We start from the raw sequence: 19,225 nt of genomic DNA on the forward strand, positions 1-19,225 counted from the left end.
GCCGGGCCTACGGCCCCGGTTTTCCGGCTACTATGATCAAACTAATTAAACACGCTACTGTGATCCGACTAACTAACACACTAAAATATGATACGACTAACACAATATGTAGGCACTATATCTGCTTTTAAATGTTCTCCAGGCCCCGACTTTCCGGCTACTATGATCAAACTAAGTAAAGACGCTAATGTGACCCGACTAACTAACACATTATAATATGACACGACCAACTAAATATTAGGACCTTTCTGCTATGACCACTGACTAAAATTACATGGAAAGATACTGATCGGCCGACCAAATAAATGAACAATAAACGAAACTCAAGTAAATCTCCATATTTGATTTGAAAAAAATCGACAAAAGGTTGAGCACCTAGTCTCTTTATTAAAAAGAAGTGGTGGTTATGATGGGGTCATTCCTGTTCGTCGGATTCGGCGATCCTGGGTCAGGAATGAGTAATTTGGGGAGGGAAGGGGAGGGATAAAAAGTAATTCGAGAGACATAGCCACCATCGGATCGAGAGATCCTGGGGCCAGGATATATCGTGGGCGAGAGATATATCCGTTCGTCTAAATCCTCAGGAGTAATTCGGGGCCGTCGATTTCTTCATCCCCCGGAAAACACTACAATTTTTATTAAGGGTGCACAAGACCCGGTCCGATTTACCTATACCGATCCGGACCCGAAAGACCCGGACTCGAACCGATCCGGACCCGGAGTTACCGGTACATGTACCGGTTCTGAATGTTGATACCCGCTATAGACCGGTACAGGTACCGGTATAGACCGGTACAGGTACCGGTTCTGGGCTATTCCCGGTCTGTACCGAACCGAAAAACCCGGTAAATTAGAGCCATTGATATCTTTTAAGATATTACATCCTAGCCGTCCTTTTTAGGTTTAGTCTCATCTTCAACTCCAGGTACAGGTACAGGTACTGGTCCTGGTCTTGGTACAGGTACAGATACAAATACAGGTACCTTCGTTATTTTGAACTTAAGTTGTAATGTTGAACTTCATATGTTAAGTTAGTTTGTTGTTAGCCTTTGTGTTTCAAAATTTGGGTAAAAAACCCGGTCCCGGTCTGGAACCGGATCGGTCTTACCAGTACAGGTACAAGTCCAGGTACAGGTACACAAATTGAGGAACCGGTCCACTTCGTGTACAGGTACCGGTTCCACCAAAAACCCGATCCGAACCGGTCCATGTGCAGCTCTAATTTTTATCCTTCTTTTAGGATTCGAGCACAACTGGAAACGCTCTCACTATTTCTCTCTTTAGCCTCGCTCCAACACAGATTTCTGTAACTTTTGTTTAGATTTTTGATTCTTTGTAGTTTATTATGGTTCGATTGTTATGATGCAGCGCTTCGAAGAGTTCTAAATCTTCTTTCTCATAAGATAATCTCCAGAAAACATATGTTGTATCAAACCCTAATTTTTCAAATTCTTATATCATATCAACAGGGTTTTTAAATTCATTGTTATGTTGAGTTATGGGGTTCCTCCTCTTCATGGTGCTCGGTTCAGGCAAGATCAGTGTCGCTCCTCCTCCTGTTCAAATCAATATGTCTGGATAATTGCATCAAATCAATCAATTTGTACCACAAAGGTAATTAAAAATCAAAATTTTACAACGAATTGAATCTTGAAATCCTTTCGACCCATCTCTAACAATTCGTGGTGATAAATCTAAACAGACTAATGGGTTGTTGACAGGGAATTAATGTCTCGAAACTGTAGATATTTGGGAAATATCTTTGACAATTAGTTGGATCGAGAGGACAAAGGAACAAATGGGTTGTTGTTGCTGCCGTTAAATTGGTGAACCCACACTTTTATTGAACTTGAGGAGTCAATTCTATTTGGTGATGTGGCTGCTAATGCTTTACATGATTCTGAGCATCAGATTTTCTGAGAGTTTTTCATTCGGTTTTGGTATATCCAATTGATCAGAGGCTTAAAAATCCTAGGGCTTTAGCAGGCTTTATATAATCAGTCACCGGAAGATGTAGATGTACACTACATCAATGACAAGGATGACGAAGTTTTGTGGCAAATTCATTGTTTGATAGTTCATGAAGTATGGGTTTTATCTTGGTTTGGTTCCTTGCTGGGGTTTTAGCCTTTTAGGTAGTTATTTGAGATTTGAAGGCAAGGAAAAGTGTTTCTTTTTGGGTTACAGGATATGAGAACTTATCAAACGGCCTCAATTAGATCTTAGGGTAGCTGCAATCCATGTGAATTTTTAAGAGACTGAACTCTGCTACAGTAGCTGTGTTGGGAATATCTTTAACGGTACTAATGTGGAGCACATCTTAACAAAGATTAAATTTGAGCATTCTTTCCGGGTGCTGTCGTGAACAGGTAAGAGGTTCTTTGATCCACCCAAGTCTGTATTTGTTTAGGTTTCTTCGTAACTTGACATCCCTGTGTACATTATTTATCTTACCACCAGTTTCAAATTCTACAAGGGAAAATTGAAGATTCATGTAATAGATTTCTTTTTTGTATTTGAGAAAAATTCCATGTTTGCTGATTATCAACTGGAACTGCCAGTGGATCAGAGTCCCACAAATTGTTGTGGTTCAAGCACTCTAGGACTATGGTTTTAACGTTGTGGTTCAAGCACTCTAGGACTATGGTTTTAACTCCTTGATCATTTCAAATTCTTTGAATTCACCCTAAAAGTTACTTATTTTACTCCGGTAGTTCACTTGATATGAGACGATTGGGCCAAGTCAGAACTAACATGTCACTTATTTTTTCAAGGCCTTCATATGCAACCGAAGCATTACAAAACGTATATGAGGCAATTGTTAGTGCTTAGCTTGGTCTCAAAGCTGTTCTAGAAACTGTGTAAGGAAGAAATATATGTTTTTAAACCACCCTATAAAAAAAATTAAGAGGAAATGAGAAACTCAGCAAACGTGGAATTGATTTTTATCAGGGGTTTCTTACTTTCTTAGTTGGTGTTTACAGGTTTTCTTAGTTGGTATGAATTGAAGTCTTTCCTCCTGACCAAGAATTCGTCTCATGCCAGAAAACTCCTCGATTTTTGCTCTAAGAAGTAATTTGTATCATGGTAAAGCACGCATCACATCATTCGTGCTAGAAGCATGAATTATGATGTTGAGAAGAAGAGATTGCTTGGTCGAGTGGAGTTTCATGAATCTGAAAGAGGTAAATGGAATATTGGATAGAAGTTTGTTGCCATTGAGGAATAATTTTCTGATTTTGGATATGATTTCGTTTTTACCTCTTATTTATTTTGCATTAGGATGGTGGGAAACATAATGCTAAAATTTGTGGAGGACTCGCTAAAGAATGTTGCAAGGCTGTAGAACGAATAGATGTAGTGTTGATGACGAAAAAGGGAAGTGATGGTAATGTTTGTATTATCTGCAAGCGTGGTGGGAGCGGAATGCTCATGTGGGTTACAGTTGTTCTTTTCATCTTCAGTTCATTTGACACTGGCACTCAATACCGAAATTTCAAGGTAGACACACATATAATAAATTTATGTGAGACTCCTCTAGCAACACCTAGAGAAATGTTGGTCTACTGAATTAATTATGTCATGAATCCTGTCCACTTCTTTCTGCTAGGCTACTAATTTAAGATAATTATTATTTTTTTGGTGAGCCATATTTATGTAGACCATGACTTAAATTGTTTTTCTCATGTTGAACTGCAGGTGTTGTGTTAAGAAGAAGATTCAGTAAGGTGCGCGTTATTTTCCTGGAGGAGTAGACTCCAATCTGGACGCCAAAGATTGTGGTAAGCTGGTAGTGTGTGGTTGTTTTCTTATTTATACACCGCTTTTTGCTTGCAGCCACTGTAAGTACTCCATGGTGACATAAGGTTGGGTTTATGTTCAAGTAAAGGTAGAAAAGCTTATGCCATTATTCAATTTTATCTTTTAAACAAACAGGTCTAAGTGTGTTTTCAACTTACGTTAGGAAATCATATTTGATGTCTTAGCTCAAAAGGCAGAGCACATGGCTTTCACCCATGTTTATTGTGGGTTCAACTCCCACAGATGGCTTGGTTATATGAGTAACCAAATCTGGAACCAGTTTAAACTCTAGATTTCCTACTTTAACTAGATTTCCTAATTTAACAAGATTTCCTAATCAAGAAATTCAAAACCAGTTTAAACTATGGATTTCCTAATTTATCTAGATTTCCTTAACCTCACAGTTCCCCTATATATCCTTATATGTACACCTTTCTTAGCTGAATTGGATTTCCTGTTCCTAACAGTTTTCCCACATATCTTCCTCTATATATACACCTTGGAAAGTGCTCAGTTTACAATTGTACCTGTGATTAAAGTCTGGCACCATCTGGGAACAGAGGTATTGTCATAAAGCATCGTGAATATATATATTTGTTCAACTTAAATTAAAATATGAGGTAAGCATTCGATTGTGTAGTTCGAATTTCTGTATTCAAGATGGTTTGATTCTTATATTTGGTATTTCCTACCAATTCTTCTTATGAGGTAAGCTTTCGATTGTGTAGTTATTCAAGCTGGTTTGTCTAATTGAATGAGTATATTTGTGTATCAGTTCTTCAAAGAGGCAGAAGACAACATCATCGCAAGCTAGCGAGGATGGGCAACAAACCAATAATGTATGTTCCGCAATATGATTGTTTACATCGTTTGTTAATTTACATCTTATGCATATTGTAGGAAAAGTCTGTATGATTGTTTACACCGTTTGTCATAACAATGAATTTCATTAATTTGCATCTTATGCGTATTGCAGGCAAGGTCTGTGGCTGCGAGGTTAAGGTGGGAAAAGAAAAGGCAGAGTGACGGGGAAAAACAAGAGCAGGTGGAGCGCGAAGCAAGGTTGAAGTTTGAACAACAACTTGAAATTGCACGACAGGTACTTTTTTAATACAGAATTGTGGGCATTGAAATTCAAGGGAGATTTGCTATGTATTGACACTACTGTTAATTGTTTATTCATCTAATCTGTGGTTCTCTTATTGCAGGCGGAGGATATTAGGCGGGAAAGAGAACAGTTCATAGCAGATAGGATAAAGGTATGATTATAATTAACGTGTGTGTATAGATGGATGTATGGTTTGTGTTTAAAAGTATGATTATATTTTGGCTGCGGTTTTCGGATGCGGAGAGTGGAGGGTCAACCCCGGCATCGTTTGAACGAGGAGGAAAAAAAACGTGAAAGAAAACGTCAAGAATTATTAAATATTCGCAGTGCAGGGTCTGGGCAAGCAATAGAACAACAGGAGGGTGAGCATATCAATAGTTCATTAAATGCTCAGGTTCGTAAGTTATTTATTTACAGTAGAGACTATGAGAATGGTTACACTGTCGAGAGCAACATTGGTGTAGAAGTTAATTTGGGAGGGAGTAGAGAACAATTAATGCGTCAGCAAACACAATGCAATGGTGTTGTATTAGACGATAAAGAATATAGACAACGTGTAATGGAGGAGAGGCAAAGACAAACTCAGGTGAACAGTGAATCAATATAATTCCAGTATATGTGGTTAGTTATTGTGTCAAAGTTTTATGTATATGCGTATATGCTTAAGTAAATATATTTCTTCGTTTTCCAGCTTTTTAGTCAACAACCTTGTACACAATACATACTCGGGGAAAATAAGGTATGGATTGATATTGATATTTTTCTTTGTGCGGGCTTAGTTTTTTAATTTGGCTTTTAATTTGTTTCTTTTTCTTATATTCAGGCTACCAAATATAAGAAGTATAATGATCGGAGAAAGGCCGAGAGAGCGTCCAAAAAGGAACCAGTGCAGAAAGTTAAAAACACTAAACAAGTATCCGCGATAAGGATCTTATGTGTTGATTCAAATGTAAAAAAATTTATGCACACACGATCTACAGCTCAGAAAGCGCGGTGGGCATCTGTGAGAGAGAAGAAGGGAGATATGGAGAGAATGACTGCTAGCAGTGATGCTGTCACGGTTCCAAAATTGGGTTTGGTTCCCAAGGCACGCGTACATGTGCAGCCAGAAACATTGGTGAGTTTTTAATAGTTAATTTTTTTTTACATCGATTGTTATGTTTAATAACTCTTTTTTTTTTTAAAATCAAAATTGCAGTATGCTTTTTTGACTGAGGAGGAAAAGTATAATATACTTCTAAGAAGTGGACAAATCAAGGTTTCGTGGACAAATCAAGGAACAAGTTGTGGTGGGACAACAAAATGGCATTTCTATTGGTGGACATATTCCAAAACATAATAAAATTGTGAGATTTCTTTAGAAATATTGAGGGTCAACCATTCATGCTTTATTTGGTGCAGGAGTTTTTTGAGGCATCGTAAATTTTTTATCTTTAATAACTTTAAGGGACAATTTTTACTATTTCAAGTTCTTTGTATTAAATCTTTAATTAACATAAATTTTAGATGTGGACTCTTTAAGTAAATATCCATTTTATAATTTTTTTTTCATTGGATTATATATTATATTTTAAGATATATAAGCATATAACAACTTTTCAAAAATCGCCAAGAGGTTGAGCGTTAGCACTATAATATGACACGACCAAATAAATATTGGGACCGTTTTGTTACGATCACACGAATTTTAATATGGGCACTACACCTGCCTTTAAATTTTCTACATCGCCGAGGCCGTAGGTCCCGGCCTCCTATCCGGCTACTAGGGTCCAACTAATTAAAAATGCTATTGTGACCCGACTTACTAACACACTATAATATGATACGACCAACTAAATATTTGAGCACTACACCTGCCTTTAAATTTTCTCCATCGCCGGGGCCTTAGGCCCCGGCCCCTATCCAGCTATTAGGGTCCAACTAATTAAACACGCTATTGTGACCCGACTAACTAGCACGACTAACTAAATGTGACTGGGACCGTTCTCCTATGACCCGACCAACTAAATATGCTCCCGACTATTATAGATAGGACCAACTAATACACTAATTTTAATATGGTCACTATACCTGCCTTTAGATTTTTTCCAGTGCCGAGGCCATAGGCCCCGGCCTCCTATCCGGCTACTAGGGTTCAACTAATTAAAAACGATATTGTGATCCGACTTACTAACATAATAAGATATGACCAACTAAATATTTTGAGCACTACACCTTTTCGGACTACTATGATCCAACAAATTAAACACGCTACTGTGACCCGACTAACTAATACATTATAATATGACACGCTAATCAAATATTGGGGCCGTTCTGCTATAACCCGACTAACTAAATATGCTCCCGACTATTACGACAAAGTAAAATTGCATGGAAAGATTCTGATCGACCAACCAAACAATTGAATAATAAACACTAATAAGTAAATCTCCATATTCGATTTGAAAAATCGACGAGAGGTTGAAAAAATTAGCTGAAATAGGGTACGTGTATACCATTGTATACCTCTACCTTTTTTGGATATGGTTACAGGAAAAGGTAAGGATATATGTTTTTTGCAGTAGGCATAAAGTGATCTTTTAAACAAACGGGTCTAAATGTGTTTTCAACAGGTCTAATTCAATTTACGTTAGGAAATCATATTTGATGTCTTAGCTCAAACGGCAGAGCACATGGCTTTCACCCATGTTTATTGTGGGTTCAACTCCCACAGATGGCTTGGTTATATGAGTAACCAAATCTGGAACCAGTTTAAACTCTAGATTTCCTACTTTAACAAGATCTCCTAATTAAGAAATTAAAAACCAGTTTAAACTATGGATTTTCTAATTTAACTAGATTTCCTAAACCTCACAGTTCCCCTATATATCCTCTGTATGTACACCTTTCCTGTTCCTAACAGTTTTCCCATATATCTTCCTCTATATATACACCTTGGAAAGTGCTCAGTTTACAATTGTACCTTTGATTAAAGTCTGGCACCATCTCGGAACAGAGGTATTGTCATACAGCATCTTGAATATATATTGGTTTAACTTAAATTAATTTATGAGGTAAGCATTCTATTGTGTAGTTCGAATTTCTCTATTCAGGATAGTTTGATTGTTTGATTTTTATATTTGGTATTTCCTACCAATTCTTCTTATGAGTTAAGCTTTCGATTGTGTAGTTATTCAAGCTGGTTTGTCTGATTGAATGAGTATATTTGTGTATCAGTTCTTCAAAGAGTCAGAAGACAATATCATCGCAAGCTAGCGAGGATGGGCAACAAACCATTAATGTATGTTCCAAAATATGATTGTTTACATCGTTTGTTTTGTTAATTTACATCCTATGCATATTACAGGCAAAGTCTGTATGATTGTTTACATTATTTGTCATAACAATGAATTTGATTAATTTGCATCTTATGCGTATTGCAGGCAAGGTCTGTGGCTGCGAGGTTAAGGTGGGAGAAGAAAAGGCAGAGTGACAGGGAAAAACAGGAGCAGTTGGAGCGCGAAGCAATGTTGAAGTTTGAACAACAACGACTTGTACTTTTTTAATACAGAATGGCGGGCATTGAAATTCAAGGGAGATTTTCTATGTATTGACATTATTGTTGATTGTTTATTCAACTAATATGTGGTTATCTTATTGCAGGCGGAGGATATTAGGCGGGAAAGAGAACAGTTCATAGCAGATAGGATAAAGGTGAGGTTTCATTCTTTTAATTAACGTGTGTGTAGATGGATGTACCGTTTGTGTTTAAAAGTATGATTATATTTTGGCTGCGGTTTTCAGATGCGGAGATTTTGAAAGAGGAGGAAAAAAAACATGAAAGAAAACGTTAAGAATTATTAAATATTCGCAGTGCAGGGTCTGGGCAAGCAATAAAACAACATGAGGGTGAGCATATCAATAGTCTATTAGATGCCCTGGTTCGTAAGTTATTTATTTACTGAGAAAAGCAACGTTGAATGGTTTAATTATAAGCAATGGTTGTGTTATATTATATTTTTGTATATTTCAGACATTTGATGTCTGTGGTGGAGAAGTTAATTTGGGAGGAAAATCTCAGCGTAGAGAACAATTAATGCGTCAACAAACTCAAAGCAACGGTATTGTACTAGACGATAAAGAATATAGACAACGTGTACTTGATGAAAAGCAAAGACAAACTCAGGTGAACAGTGAATCTGAAAATGTAGTTCCAGTTTATTTGGTTAGTTATTGTGTCAGAATTTTATGTATATGCGTATATGCTTAAGTAAATATATTTCTTGGTTTTCCAGCTTTTTAGTCAACAACCTTGCAAACAATACATATTCGGGGAAAGTAAGGTATGGATTGATAGTTTTGTTTGTGTGGGTTTAGTTTTTTAATTTGGCTTTTAATTTATTTATTATTCTGATATTCAGGCTAGGAAATATAAGAAGTATAATGATCAGAGAAGGCCGAGAGAGCATCCAAAAAGGAACCAATGCAGAAAGTTAAAAGCACTAAACAAGTATCCGCGGTAAGGATCTTATGTGTTGATTCAAATGTAAAATTTGTTATGCACACACGCTATCTGATTCATTGTGTATTTTTTTTTTTTGAACTTTCAGACACGATTTGCAGCTCAGAAAGCGCGGTGGGCATCTGTGAGAGAGAAGAAGGGAGATATGGAGAGAATGGCTGCTAGCAGTGATGTTGTCACGGTTCCAAAATTGGGTTTGGTTCCCAAGGCACGCATGTGTGTGCAGCCAGAAACATTGGTGAGATTTTAATAGTTTTTTTTTAACATCAGTTGTTATGTTTGATCACTCTTTTAAAAAAAAATCAAAATTGCAGTATGCTTTTTTGACTGAGGGGGAAAAGTATAATATACTTCTGAGACGTGGACAAATCAAGGAACAAGTTGTGGTGGGACAACAAGATAGCGTTTCTATTGGTGGACATATTCCGAAACTTAGAACACCAAAAATATAAAGGGTCAACCATTCATGATTTATTTGGTGCATGAGTTTTTTGAGGCATGGTAATTTTTTATTTTTAATAGCTTTACGAGACGATTTTTACTATTTCAAGTTATTAGTATTTTCAGTAAATGTCCACTTCTATTATTGTTAGGGTATTAAATCTTTAATTAACATAAATTTTAGATATTGATTCTTTAAGTAAATCTTCATTTTATAATTTTTTTCATTCGATTATTAGAATTTTTTTCATTGGATTATATATTATATTTAAAGCTATATAAGCATATAACAACTTTTAAAAAATCCAACTAATTAAACATGCTACTGTGACCCGACTATTATTTACGGGACCAACTAACACACTAATTTAAATGTGGGCACTATATTTGTCTTTAAAGTTTCTCCATCGTCGGGGTCGTAGGACCCGTCTACTATGGTCCAACTAATTAAACACGCTACTGTGGCCCGACTAACTAACACACTATAATATGATACGACTATCTAAATATGTGGGAACTATATCTGCTTTTAAATTTTCCCCACCGCCAGGGCCGTAGTCCCCGGCTTTCAGGCCACTAATATCAAATTAATTAGATACGCTATCGTGACCCGACTAACTAACACGCTATAATATGACACGACCAGCTAAATATTAAGACCATTCTGTTATGACCCGACCAATTAAATATGTTCCCGACTATTATAAATAGGAACTACATCTGCCTTCAAATTTTTTCCACAGCTCCGGACCTATCCAACTACTATGATCCAACTAATTAAACACGCTATTGTGACCGACTAACTAACACACTATAATATGATACGACTATCTAAATATGTGGGCGCTATATCTGCTTTTAAATTTTCCCCACCGTCGGGGCCGTAGGTCCCGGCTTTCAGACTACTATGGTCCAACTAATTAAACACGCTACTGTGACCCGATTAACTAGCACACTATAATATGACACGACAGACTACATATTGGGACTGCTCATCTACCTTTAAATTTTCTCCACCGCCGAGGCCTACCCCGGCCTCCTATCTAGTTACTATGCTCCAACTAATTAAACATGCTATTGTGACCGTAACTAGCACACTAAATATTGGTGTAGTTCATCTGCCTTTAAATATTCTGCACTGCCGGGGCCGTAGGCCCCGGCCCCTTATCCGGTTACTATGGTTCAACTAATTAAAAACGCTATTGTGACCCGACTAACTAGCACACTATAATATGACACGACCAACTAAATATTGGGATCGTTCATCTACCTTTAAATTTTCTCCGCCGGCCCCGGCCCCCTATCCGGTTACTATGGTCCAACTAATTAAACACGCTATATAAGTTTAGGACAAATTTTGAAAAATCGACAAGAGGTTGAACGTCGGCCTCCGCCTATTATGATCCAACTAATTAAACACGATACTGTGATCTGACTAACTAACACATTATAATATGATACGACCAACTAAATATGTGGGCACTATATCTGCTTTAAAATTTTCTTCTTTCCGGCTACTATGATAAAATTAATTAAACACACTACTGTGACCTGACTAACTAACACACTATAATATGATACGACCAACTAAATATGTGGGCACTATACCTTCCTTTAAATTTTCTCCACCGCCGGGGCCGTAGACTCCGACTTTCCGCCTATTATTTTCAAATTAATTAAACACGTTACTGTGACCCGACTAACTAACACACTATAATATGACACGACCAGCTACGTATTGGAACCGTTCTGCTATGACCACAGACTAAAATTGCATGAGAAGATGCTGATCGACTGACTAAATAAATGAACAATAAACAAAACTTAAGTAAATCTTCATAATAGATTTGTATCACTAAGTTTAACCTCTTCTACACCAATAAGATGCTCTACATTAGCTTTAAATTTCCTAAATATCAAGTCCGCTAAGCTCATCATCATTCTCAAACAGGTCTACCATATCGTTTTATTAGTTGGTTCTTTCGAACCTGTAGCCCGAATAACAAAACATACACTAAAAGAAAAAAAAGCAACACCAGTCTAAAATTCAAATAGAGAATGCCTTTACACCTCAATATTTAGATGCCTCCACCGCCTAAGTTAGACAAATGAGTTGTTTAACTCCTTTACACATTCTTTCTTTGGTGAATTCGTTACATAGAACTCTTTTAGCTAAAGCCGAGTGTATAAATTATGGAATCCTGCAGTTAGTAAAAAAAAATTTTAGTCACGTAATTGCGCAAAATAACTTACTATTAACCCCACAGCATGATATTTTTGTATCAACCGACAGTAAAATAAAAATAAATTCAATTATAAAACTCAATGCAGTTGTGCAAGTCTGCACATTCATCATTGTATCTACTCCGCGTGTTTCTACTATAGCATCAATGACCATTAAACAGACTAGTCCGTCAATATTTTCTCCAATATGAACAAGACCTTGTTGAGTTTGGCCCCGAAAATCAACCAAAAAAGAATATTGAATTACCTTGATTTAGATTGCTCGTAAGAAAAGGAAAACCCCTGAAATTAAATCAGATAACATACCGTTAGTTAGGGCTTATCGCATGGTCAATGAAATAAAACAGCAAACCCTAAACCCAAATTTTGAATTTGTACAGAGAAAAGAATGTAGCCATCAGCATATGCCTGCTAGCTAAATACAGAAGAAAATTCAAATAACAACCAAAGAGCAAGGGAGATACCAAGGTCTGTGGAAAGGACCTCCGTATCCCAACTGTAAGTATGTCGGATTGTGAGTGTTCCCGTCTCCCAGCTAAATAAGCATATTATAAACCCATGTAATTTGCCCAAAATTACCTGCTGTAGATACTCCACTCTGTGATCCAAGCTATGGTAACAAATAGGCTGTTACATACTTGTTTAGAAGAGATTTACTTACAACTATGTATTGGTTTCAGTCTTTCTAACTGAAAATCAAGATGTGTGATTTCAGTCTTTCTAACTAAAAATCAAGATGTGTGATTTCAGTCTTTCTAACAAATAGGGTCAGTATTTTCATTTCTAATCACAGATGCCACTTGGAGCGCTACAGATTAGACATAGAAATACTAACATAGTTCAATTAGGACTGGACATTTGAATGAAGGTATTACATCATACCATATAAGAGATTAAGTGCAGATATTTCGAAGATCAGCCCCATTGAAACCGTGCAACAGAAATTTGGCACAGCCATGATTACATCAGACCATATAGGAGATTTCTGAGAGACGACATGATAGTATAATTCATAAAGAAAAATGTTGAGCATATTTCATAAAGAAAACCCACACCACCTGAAAATTAATATTACCAATCATGAATTTGAACCTTATCGGTTTCAGTATCAAAAAATTTTCAAAACTCAAAAGTTTAATCGATACTTAAAATTAAAATTCTTATAGCTAGGGTTTGATAAATCTTTACCTCAAAAACAACAACAATTACATTAGGCAGATACAATCTCTTAAGAGGCTTGATTTTCTCTGCCAACTTGTTTTGATTTATCACGAATCTTCTTCCTCCTTTTATCTTAAAACAAACAAACAGATTCGTGATTAAGGTTTATTCGAGTTATGCTATCTCTCTGGCAAAGCAAATAATCAGTATCTATCTATACCTGAAATTTTCTATCTATAATATGTGTCTATGTACACCTGCAATCAGTCTCTATCAGTGATCAGTGTCATTACTTGTTGAATCAAAACATCAATGTCTAATACTAACTGAGGATTAGAATGTTACTTGTGATATCTCTTTTTCTCTATGTTATGATGGTCTTTAATTTGAAGGGTGTCTGCAATACATTAGAGTAACAATTTGTTTCCAACCCTAGAGCAGTATTTTTTGCTAAGCAAACCTCAAAAAGCAGGAACGGACATATAACGTTTGATTTATTTCGATTCTCCTTCTTCTACAGTCGAAGCATAATAAGTACTCCTATCAACAATTTAAGAAAAGTCAATATAAATCATGTGATTCGCATAAAAGAATTTTGGAACAGGTAAAAGGGAAGAATACCTTATTGGCTATTCTAGAAATATTCAACTCCAATCGAATTTCAACTCCAACAGAATTTATCACCTGAAATCACAATTTTTATATGAAATCACAATATAAAAAATTCAACTCCATATAATGGTTAGGGTACTTGGTGTACATTACCATGATGGCTGTCTAAGCTGATCGTCTAACTTTGCATTAGAGAACAAAGTGTCACCAAAATTTCCTGTTCGACAATAAAAAAATTTTTACAGCAAGTTAGAGTTAGAATAAACCCAAATTTAAAACCTTGGAGAATGAAATTTCAGAGAAAAATTTACCAACTGAGATACGATTTTGATTTTGATACTCTTTAAGGAAAGGACTTAGTTTGATTAAACATCAACTAAGAACCCATAATCAAAATCAGACCAACAACCCATCTAAAAGTTAAGATCCCATAACTCATAGAAGTAGAAGAACAACCAAAAATTAATAACCTAAAATCACACATCTTGATTTGCTGACGTCGTTTGATTTGCTAACAAGGAGTTAATATCTCTTTAGCCTCTCTCGAACACAGATTTCTGTAACTTTTGTTTTGATTTTTGATTCTTTGTAGTTTATTATGGTTCGATTGTTATGATGCAGCGCTTCGAAGAGTTCTAAATCTTCTTTCTCAGAAGATAATCTCCAGAAAACATATGTTGTATCAAACCCTAATTTTTCAAATTCTTATATCATATCAACAAGATTTTTAAATTCATTGTTATGTTGAGTTATGGGGTTCCTCCTCTTCATGGTGCTCGGTTCAGGCAAGATCAACGTCGCTCCTCCTCCTGTTCAAATCAATATGCTTGGATAATTGCAGCCACTAATGTTGTTTGAACCAATCTCTATGCATCAAATCGATCAATTTGTAACAACGAATTGAATCTTGAAATCCTTTCGACCCATCTCTAACAATTCGTGGTAATAAATCTAAACAGACTAATGGGTTGTTGACAGGGAATTAATGTCTCGAAACTGTAGATATTTGGGAAATATCTTTGACAATTAGTTGGATCGAGAGGACAAGGGAACAAATGGGTTGTTGTTGTTGCCGTTAAATTGGTCAACCCAAAATTTTATTGAACTTGAGGAGTCAATTCTATCCGGTGGTGTGGCTGCTAATGCTTTACATGATTATGAGCATCAGATTTTCTGAGAGTTTTTCATTCGGTTTTGGTATATCCAATTGATCAGAGGCTTAAAAATCCTAGGGATTTAGCAGGCTTTATATAATCAGTCACTGGAAGATGTAGATGTACACTACATCAATGACAAGGATGACGAAGTTTTGTGGCAAATTCACTGTTTGATAGTTCATGAAGTATGGGTTTTATCTTGGTTTGGTTCCTTGCTGGGGTTTTAGCCTTTTAGGTAGTTATTTGAGCTTTGAAGGCAAGGAAAAGTGTTTCTTTTTGGGTTACAGGATATGAGAACTTATCGAACGGCCTCAATTATATCTTGGGGTAACTGCAATCCATGTGAATTTTTAAGATACGAACTCTGCTACAGTAGTTGTGTTGGGAATATCTTTAATGGTACTAATGTGGAGCACATCTTAACAAAGATTAAATTTGAGCATTCTTTCAGGGTGCTGTCGTGAACAGGTAAGAGGTTCTTTGATCCACCCAAGTCTGTATTTGTTTAGATTTCTTCGTAACTTGACATCCCTGTGAACATTATTTATCTTACCACCACTTTCAAATTCTACAATGGAAAATTGAAGATTCATGTAATAGATTTATTTTTTGTATTTGAGAAAAATTCCACGTTTGCTGATTATCAACTGGAACTGCCAGTGGATCAGAGTCCCACAAATTGTTGTGGTTCAAGCACTCTAGGACTATGGTTTCAATTCTTTGATCATTTCAAATTCTTTGAATTCACCCTAAAAGTTACTTATTTTACTCTGGTAGTTCACTTAATATGAGACGATTGGGCCAAGTCAGAACTAACATGTCACTTATTTTTTCAAGGCCTTCATATGCAACCGAAGCATTACAAAACGTATATGAGGCAATTTTTAGTGCTTAGCTTGGTCTCAAAGCTGTTTTAGAAACTGTCTAAGGAAGAAATATATGTTTTTAAACCACCCTATAAAAAAAATTAAGAGGAAGCTAGAAAATCAGCAAACGTGGAATTGATTTTTATCAGGGGTTTCTTACTTTCTTAGTTGGTGTTTACAAGTTTTCTTAGTTGGTATGAATTGAAGTCTTTCCTCCTGACCCAAAATTCGTCTCATGCCAGAAAACTCCTCGATTTTTGCTCTAAGAAGTAATTTGTATCATGGTAAAGCACGCATCACATCATTCGTGCTAGAAGCATGAATTATGATGCCGAGAAGAAGAGATTGCTTGGTCGAGTGGAGTTTCATGAATCTGAAAGAGGTAAATAGAATACTAGATAGGAGTTTGTTCCCATTGAGGAATAATTTTCTGATTTTGGATATGATTTCGTTTTTACCTCTTATTTATTTTGCATTAGGATGGTAGGAAACATAATGCTAAAATTTGTGGAGGACTCGTTAAAGAATGTTGTAAGGCTGTAGAACGAATAGATGTGGTGTTGATGACGAAAAAGGGAAGTGATGGTAATGTTTGTATTATCTGCAAGCTTGGTGGGAGCGGAATGCTCATGTGGGTTACAGTTGCTCTTTTCATCTTCAGTTCATTTGACACTGGAACTCAATACCGAAATTTCAAGGTAGACACACATATAATAAATTTATGTGAGACTCCTCTAGCAACACCTAGAGAAATGTTGGTTTACTGAATTAATTATGTCATGAATCCTGTCCACTTCTTTCTGCTAGGATACTAATTTAAGATAATAATTATTTTTTTTGGTGAGCCATATTTATGTAGACCATGACTTAAATTGTTTTTCTCATGTTGAACTGCAGGTGCTGTGTTAAGAAGAAGATTCAGTAAGGTGCGCATTATTTTCCTGGAGGAGTAGACTCCAATCTTGACGCCAAAGATTGTGGTAAGCTGGTAGTGTATGGCTGTTTTCTTATTTATGCACCGCCTTTTGCTTGCAGCCACTGTAAGTACTCCATGGTGACATCAGGTTGGGTTTATGTTCAAGTAAAAGTAGAAAAGCTTATGCCATTATTCAATTTTATCTTTTAAACAAACAGGTCTAAGTGTGTTTTCAACTTACGTTAGGAAATCATATTTGTTGTCTTAGCTCAAACGGCAGAGCACATGGCTTTCACCCATGTTTATTGTGGGTTCAACTCCCACAGATGGCTTGGTTATATGAGTAACCAAATATGGAACCAATTTAAACTCTAGATTTCCTACTTTAACTAGATTTCCTAATTTAACAAGATTTCCTAATCAAGAAATTCAAAATCAGTTTAAACTATGGATTTCCTAATTTATCTAGATTTCCTTAACCTCACAGTTCCCCTATATATCCTTATATGTACACCTTTCTTAGCTGAACTGGCTTTCCTGTTCCTAATAGTTTTCCCACATATCTTCCTCTTTATATACACCTTGGAAAGTTCTCAGTTTACAATTGTACCTGTGATTAAAGTCTGGCACCATCTGGGAACAGAGCTATTGTCATAAAGCATCGTGAATATATATATATATATATATATATATATATTATCAAACTACATATGTAGCTTGCGATGATGTAGTTTATTACTAAAATTAAGGCTTTGTTGCGACCCTCAGGGGATACTTTGTTGTTCTGAACAATAGTGTTTCCCAAAGTCTTGGCACTAAGGTGCACTTCTGCATCCAAAATCCATGACAAATAATTCTTTCCAGTAATGTCAAGGGCCATGAAGTCCAGGTTAGAGAGTTTGGACATTGTCTGAGTATGAAATAAAAAAAATATATTAAACATGGCACAATAAATAACAAAATTAAATTAACTTGTGAAGCACGTATATAAGAGGAAATTTTAATATTAAACATATTAGTTATAATATGATAACTGTGCTAAGTTAATTAAAGTTACATAGAACTCTTTTAGCTAAAGCCGAGTGCATAAATTATGGAATCCTGCAGTTAGTAAACAAAAATTTTAGTCACGTAATTGCGCAAAATAACTTACTATTAACCCCACAGCATGATATTTCGGTATCAACCAACAGTAAAATAAAAATAAATTAAATTATAAAACTCAATGCAATTGTGCAAGTCTGCGCATTCATCATTGCATCTACCCCGCGTGTTTCTACTATAGCATCAATGACCATTAAACAGACTACCCCATCAATATTTTCTCCAATATCAACAGGAATTATGAAGTAGTTACGATTCGGGATAATATTAGTAGTTATGAGTGTGTAAAAACTAGACTCGATGTGATAACTCGGGATGTAATGTACTCCAAAACAAATATCCCCAAAATTTTGCGGTTAAATTAGGGATGACAGTTTTATATATATGTTATTTTGATATTTGAACACCAGTGTAACAAAGGCTATAAGCTATGAATATCATAGATCAGTAATCTCACAAGAAATCAATAAGCGAAAATTATTCTTTACTAATTTTTAGAGAAGTATACTAATAGGCATCTGATGAGTAGGAAAAGTGCATGCATATGTTTACATTATTTATTGCATGGCTTAAACATACCTTTATATCCAGAGAACTTTATATCCAGAGAATTGATAATTAAAACAAGCCTTGCTTTGCAACAATCTCGATCTCCTACTCCAGTTAAGAAAGTCATCCCCGTACGCAAGACAGTCAACTAAGGAGCCCACACAAGTACAAGCCACCACCGCAATTTGTGGGCCTGCCTTGACGCAGTCCAATAAACTTTGGGTTGAAACAGATCCATCGCCATTCACACCCTCACCAATAAGGCTGCACATAGGCCCGTATCGTTCGGGTTTCTTATGAATTCGGTGCTTGTACCTGGAATTGACCAGTACCTCATTTTGAGGACCTGTGTCTGGAATTGTACCTGCACCCGTAAGACCGATCTGGTACAAAAGTGGTACCGGTTTTTACCTGATTCAAACCATCCATACATTCAATGTAATGTAGCTAAGTTATGGGTACTTAAAATATGAAATCGAGGCGTTTTATATTTGGCAACAGTATTTATTAGCATTGGATTCTCTTAAATGTAGCCCACACTTTTACTAACCATAGTCCAAAAAGTTTAATTTAAAATGAAAAATCAAAAGTTAAAATAAAATACCAAACAAGTCTTAATTTTTTTTGTTAACAATCAAACTTAAATCCTTCTTCCTCAAAATCAAAATAAACCCTAATTTTTATTTAAAAGTAATTATTATTGTTCTTTTAGTATTTTCACAAATTGAACAATTATGTATATAGTGTGAAAGATGAAAAATAGAG

General features: G+C 35.9%; 1 protein-coding gene across 6 annotated transcripts; it reads left to right on the forward strand.

Moving 5' to 3' along the window:
• The first annotated feature begins 1,266 nt into the window (after positions 1 to 1,266).
• Positions 1,267 to 6,460, forward strand: LOC113344023. 6 transcript variants are annotated; one of them, XM_026588096.1, is made up of 12 exons: positions 1,267 to 1,614; positions 1,703 to 2,369; positions 2,985 to 3,185; positions 3,283 to 3,501; positions 3,700 to 3,782; positions 4,269 to 4,363; positions 4,577 to 4,640; positions 4,778 to 4,900; positions 5,010 to 5,495; positions 5,601 to 5,648; positions 5,733 to 6,026; positions 6,108 to 6,460. In XM_026588096.1, the coding sequence occupies exons 9-12, from the start codon at positions 5,145 to 5,147 to the stop codon at positions 6,246 to 6,248; spliced, it is 834 nt and encodes a 277-aa protein (XP_026443881.1). In that variant the 5' UTR covers positions 1,267 to 1,614; positions 1,703 to 2,369; positions 2,985 to 3,185; positions 3,283 to 3,501; positions 3,700 to 3,782; positions 4,269 to 4,363; positions 4,577 to 4,640; positions 4,778 to 4,900; positions 5,010 to 5,144; the 3' UTR covers positions 6,249 to 6,460. The 6 variants fall into 6 exon arrangements, with proteins under 6 accessions (XP_026443881.1, XP_026443878.1, XP_026443883.1 ...); XM_026588093.1 differs by having other exon boundaries at positions 1,722 to 2,369; XM_026588098.1 differs by having other exon boundaries at positions 1,722 to 2,369; positions 3,046 to 3,185.
• Positions 6,461 to 19,225: the final 12,765 nt, after the last annotated feature.

The sequence above is a fragment of the Papaver somniferum genome, unplaced genomic scaffold (genome assembly GCF_003573695.1).
Source record: "Papaver somniferum cultivar HN1 unplaced genomic scaffold, ASM357369v1 unplaced-scaffold_70, whole genome shotgun sequence".
In the NCBI taxonomy this organism is placed as follows: domain Eukaryota; kingdom Viridiplantae; phylum Streptophyta; class Magnoliopsida; order Ranunculales; family Papaveraceae; genus Papaver; species Papaver somniferum.

Bases quoted from the DNA above. Each gene is read 5' to 3' on its own strand.
- LOC113344023 (XM_026588096.1), top strand. From the start codon at position 5,145: ATGCGGAGAGTGGAGGGTCAACCCCGGCATCGTTTGAACGAGGAGGAA. The intron at 5,496-5,600 runs GTGAACAGTGAA...TTCGTTTTCCAG, and splicing joins AGAGGCAAAGACAAACTCAG to CTTTTTAGTCAACAACCTTG. The intron at 5,649-5,732 runs GTATGGATTGAT...TCTTATATTCAG, and splicing joins ACATACTCGGGGAAAATAAG to GCTACCAAATATAAGAAGTA.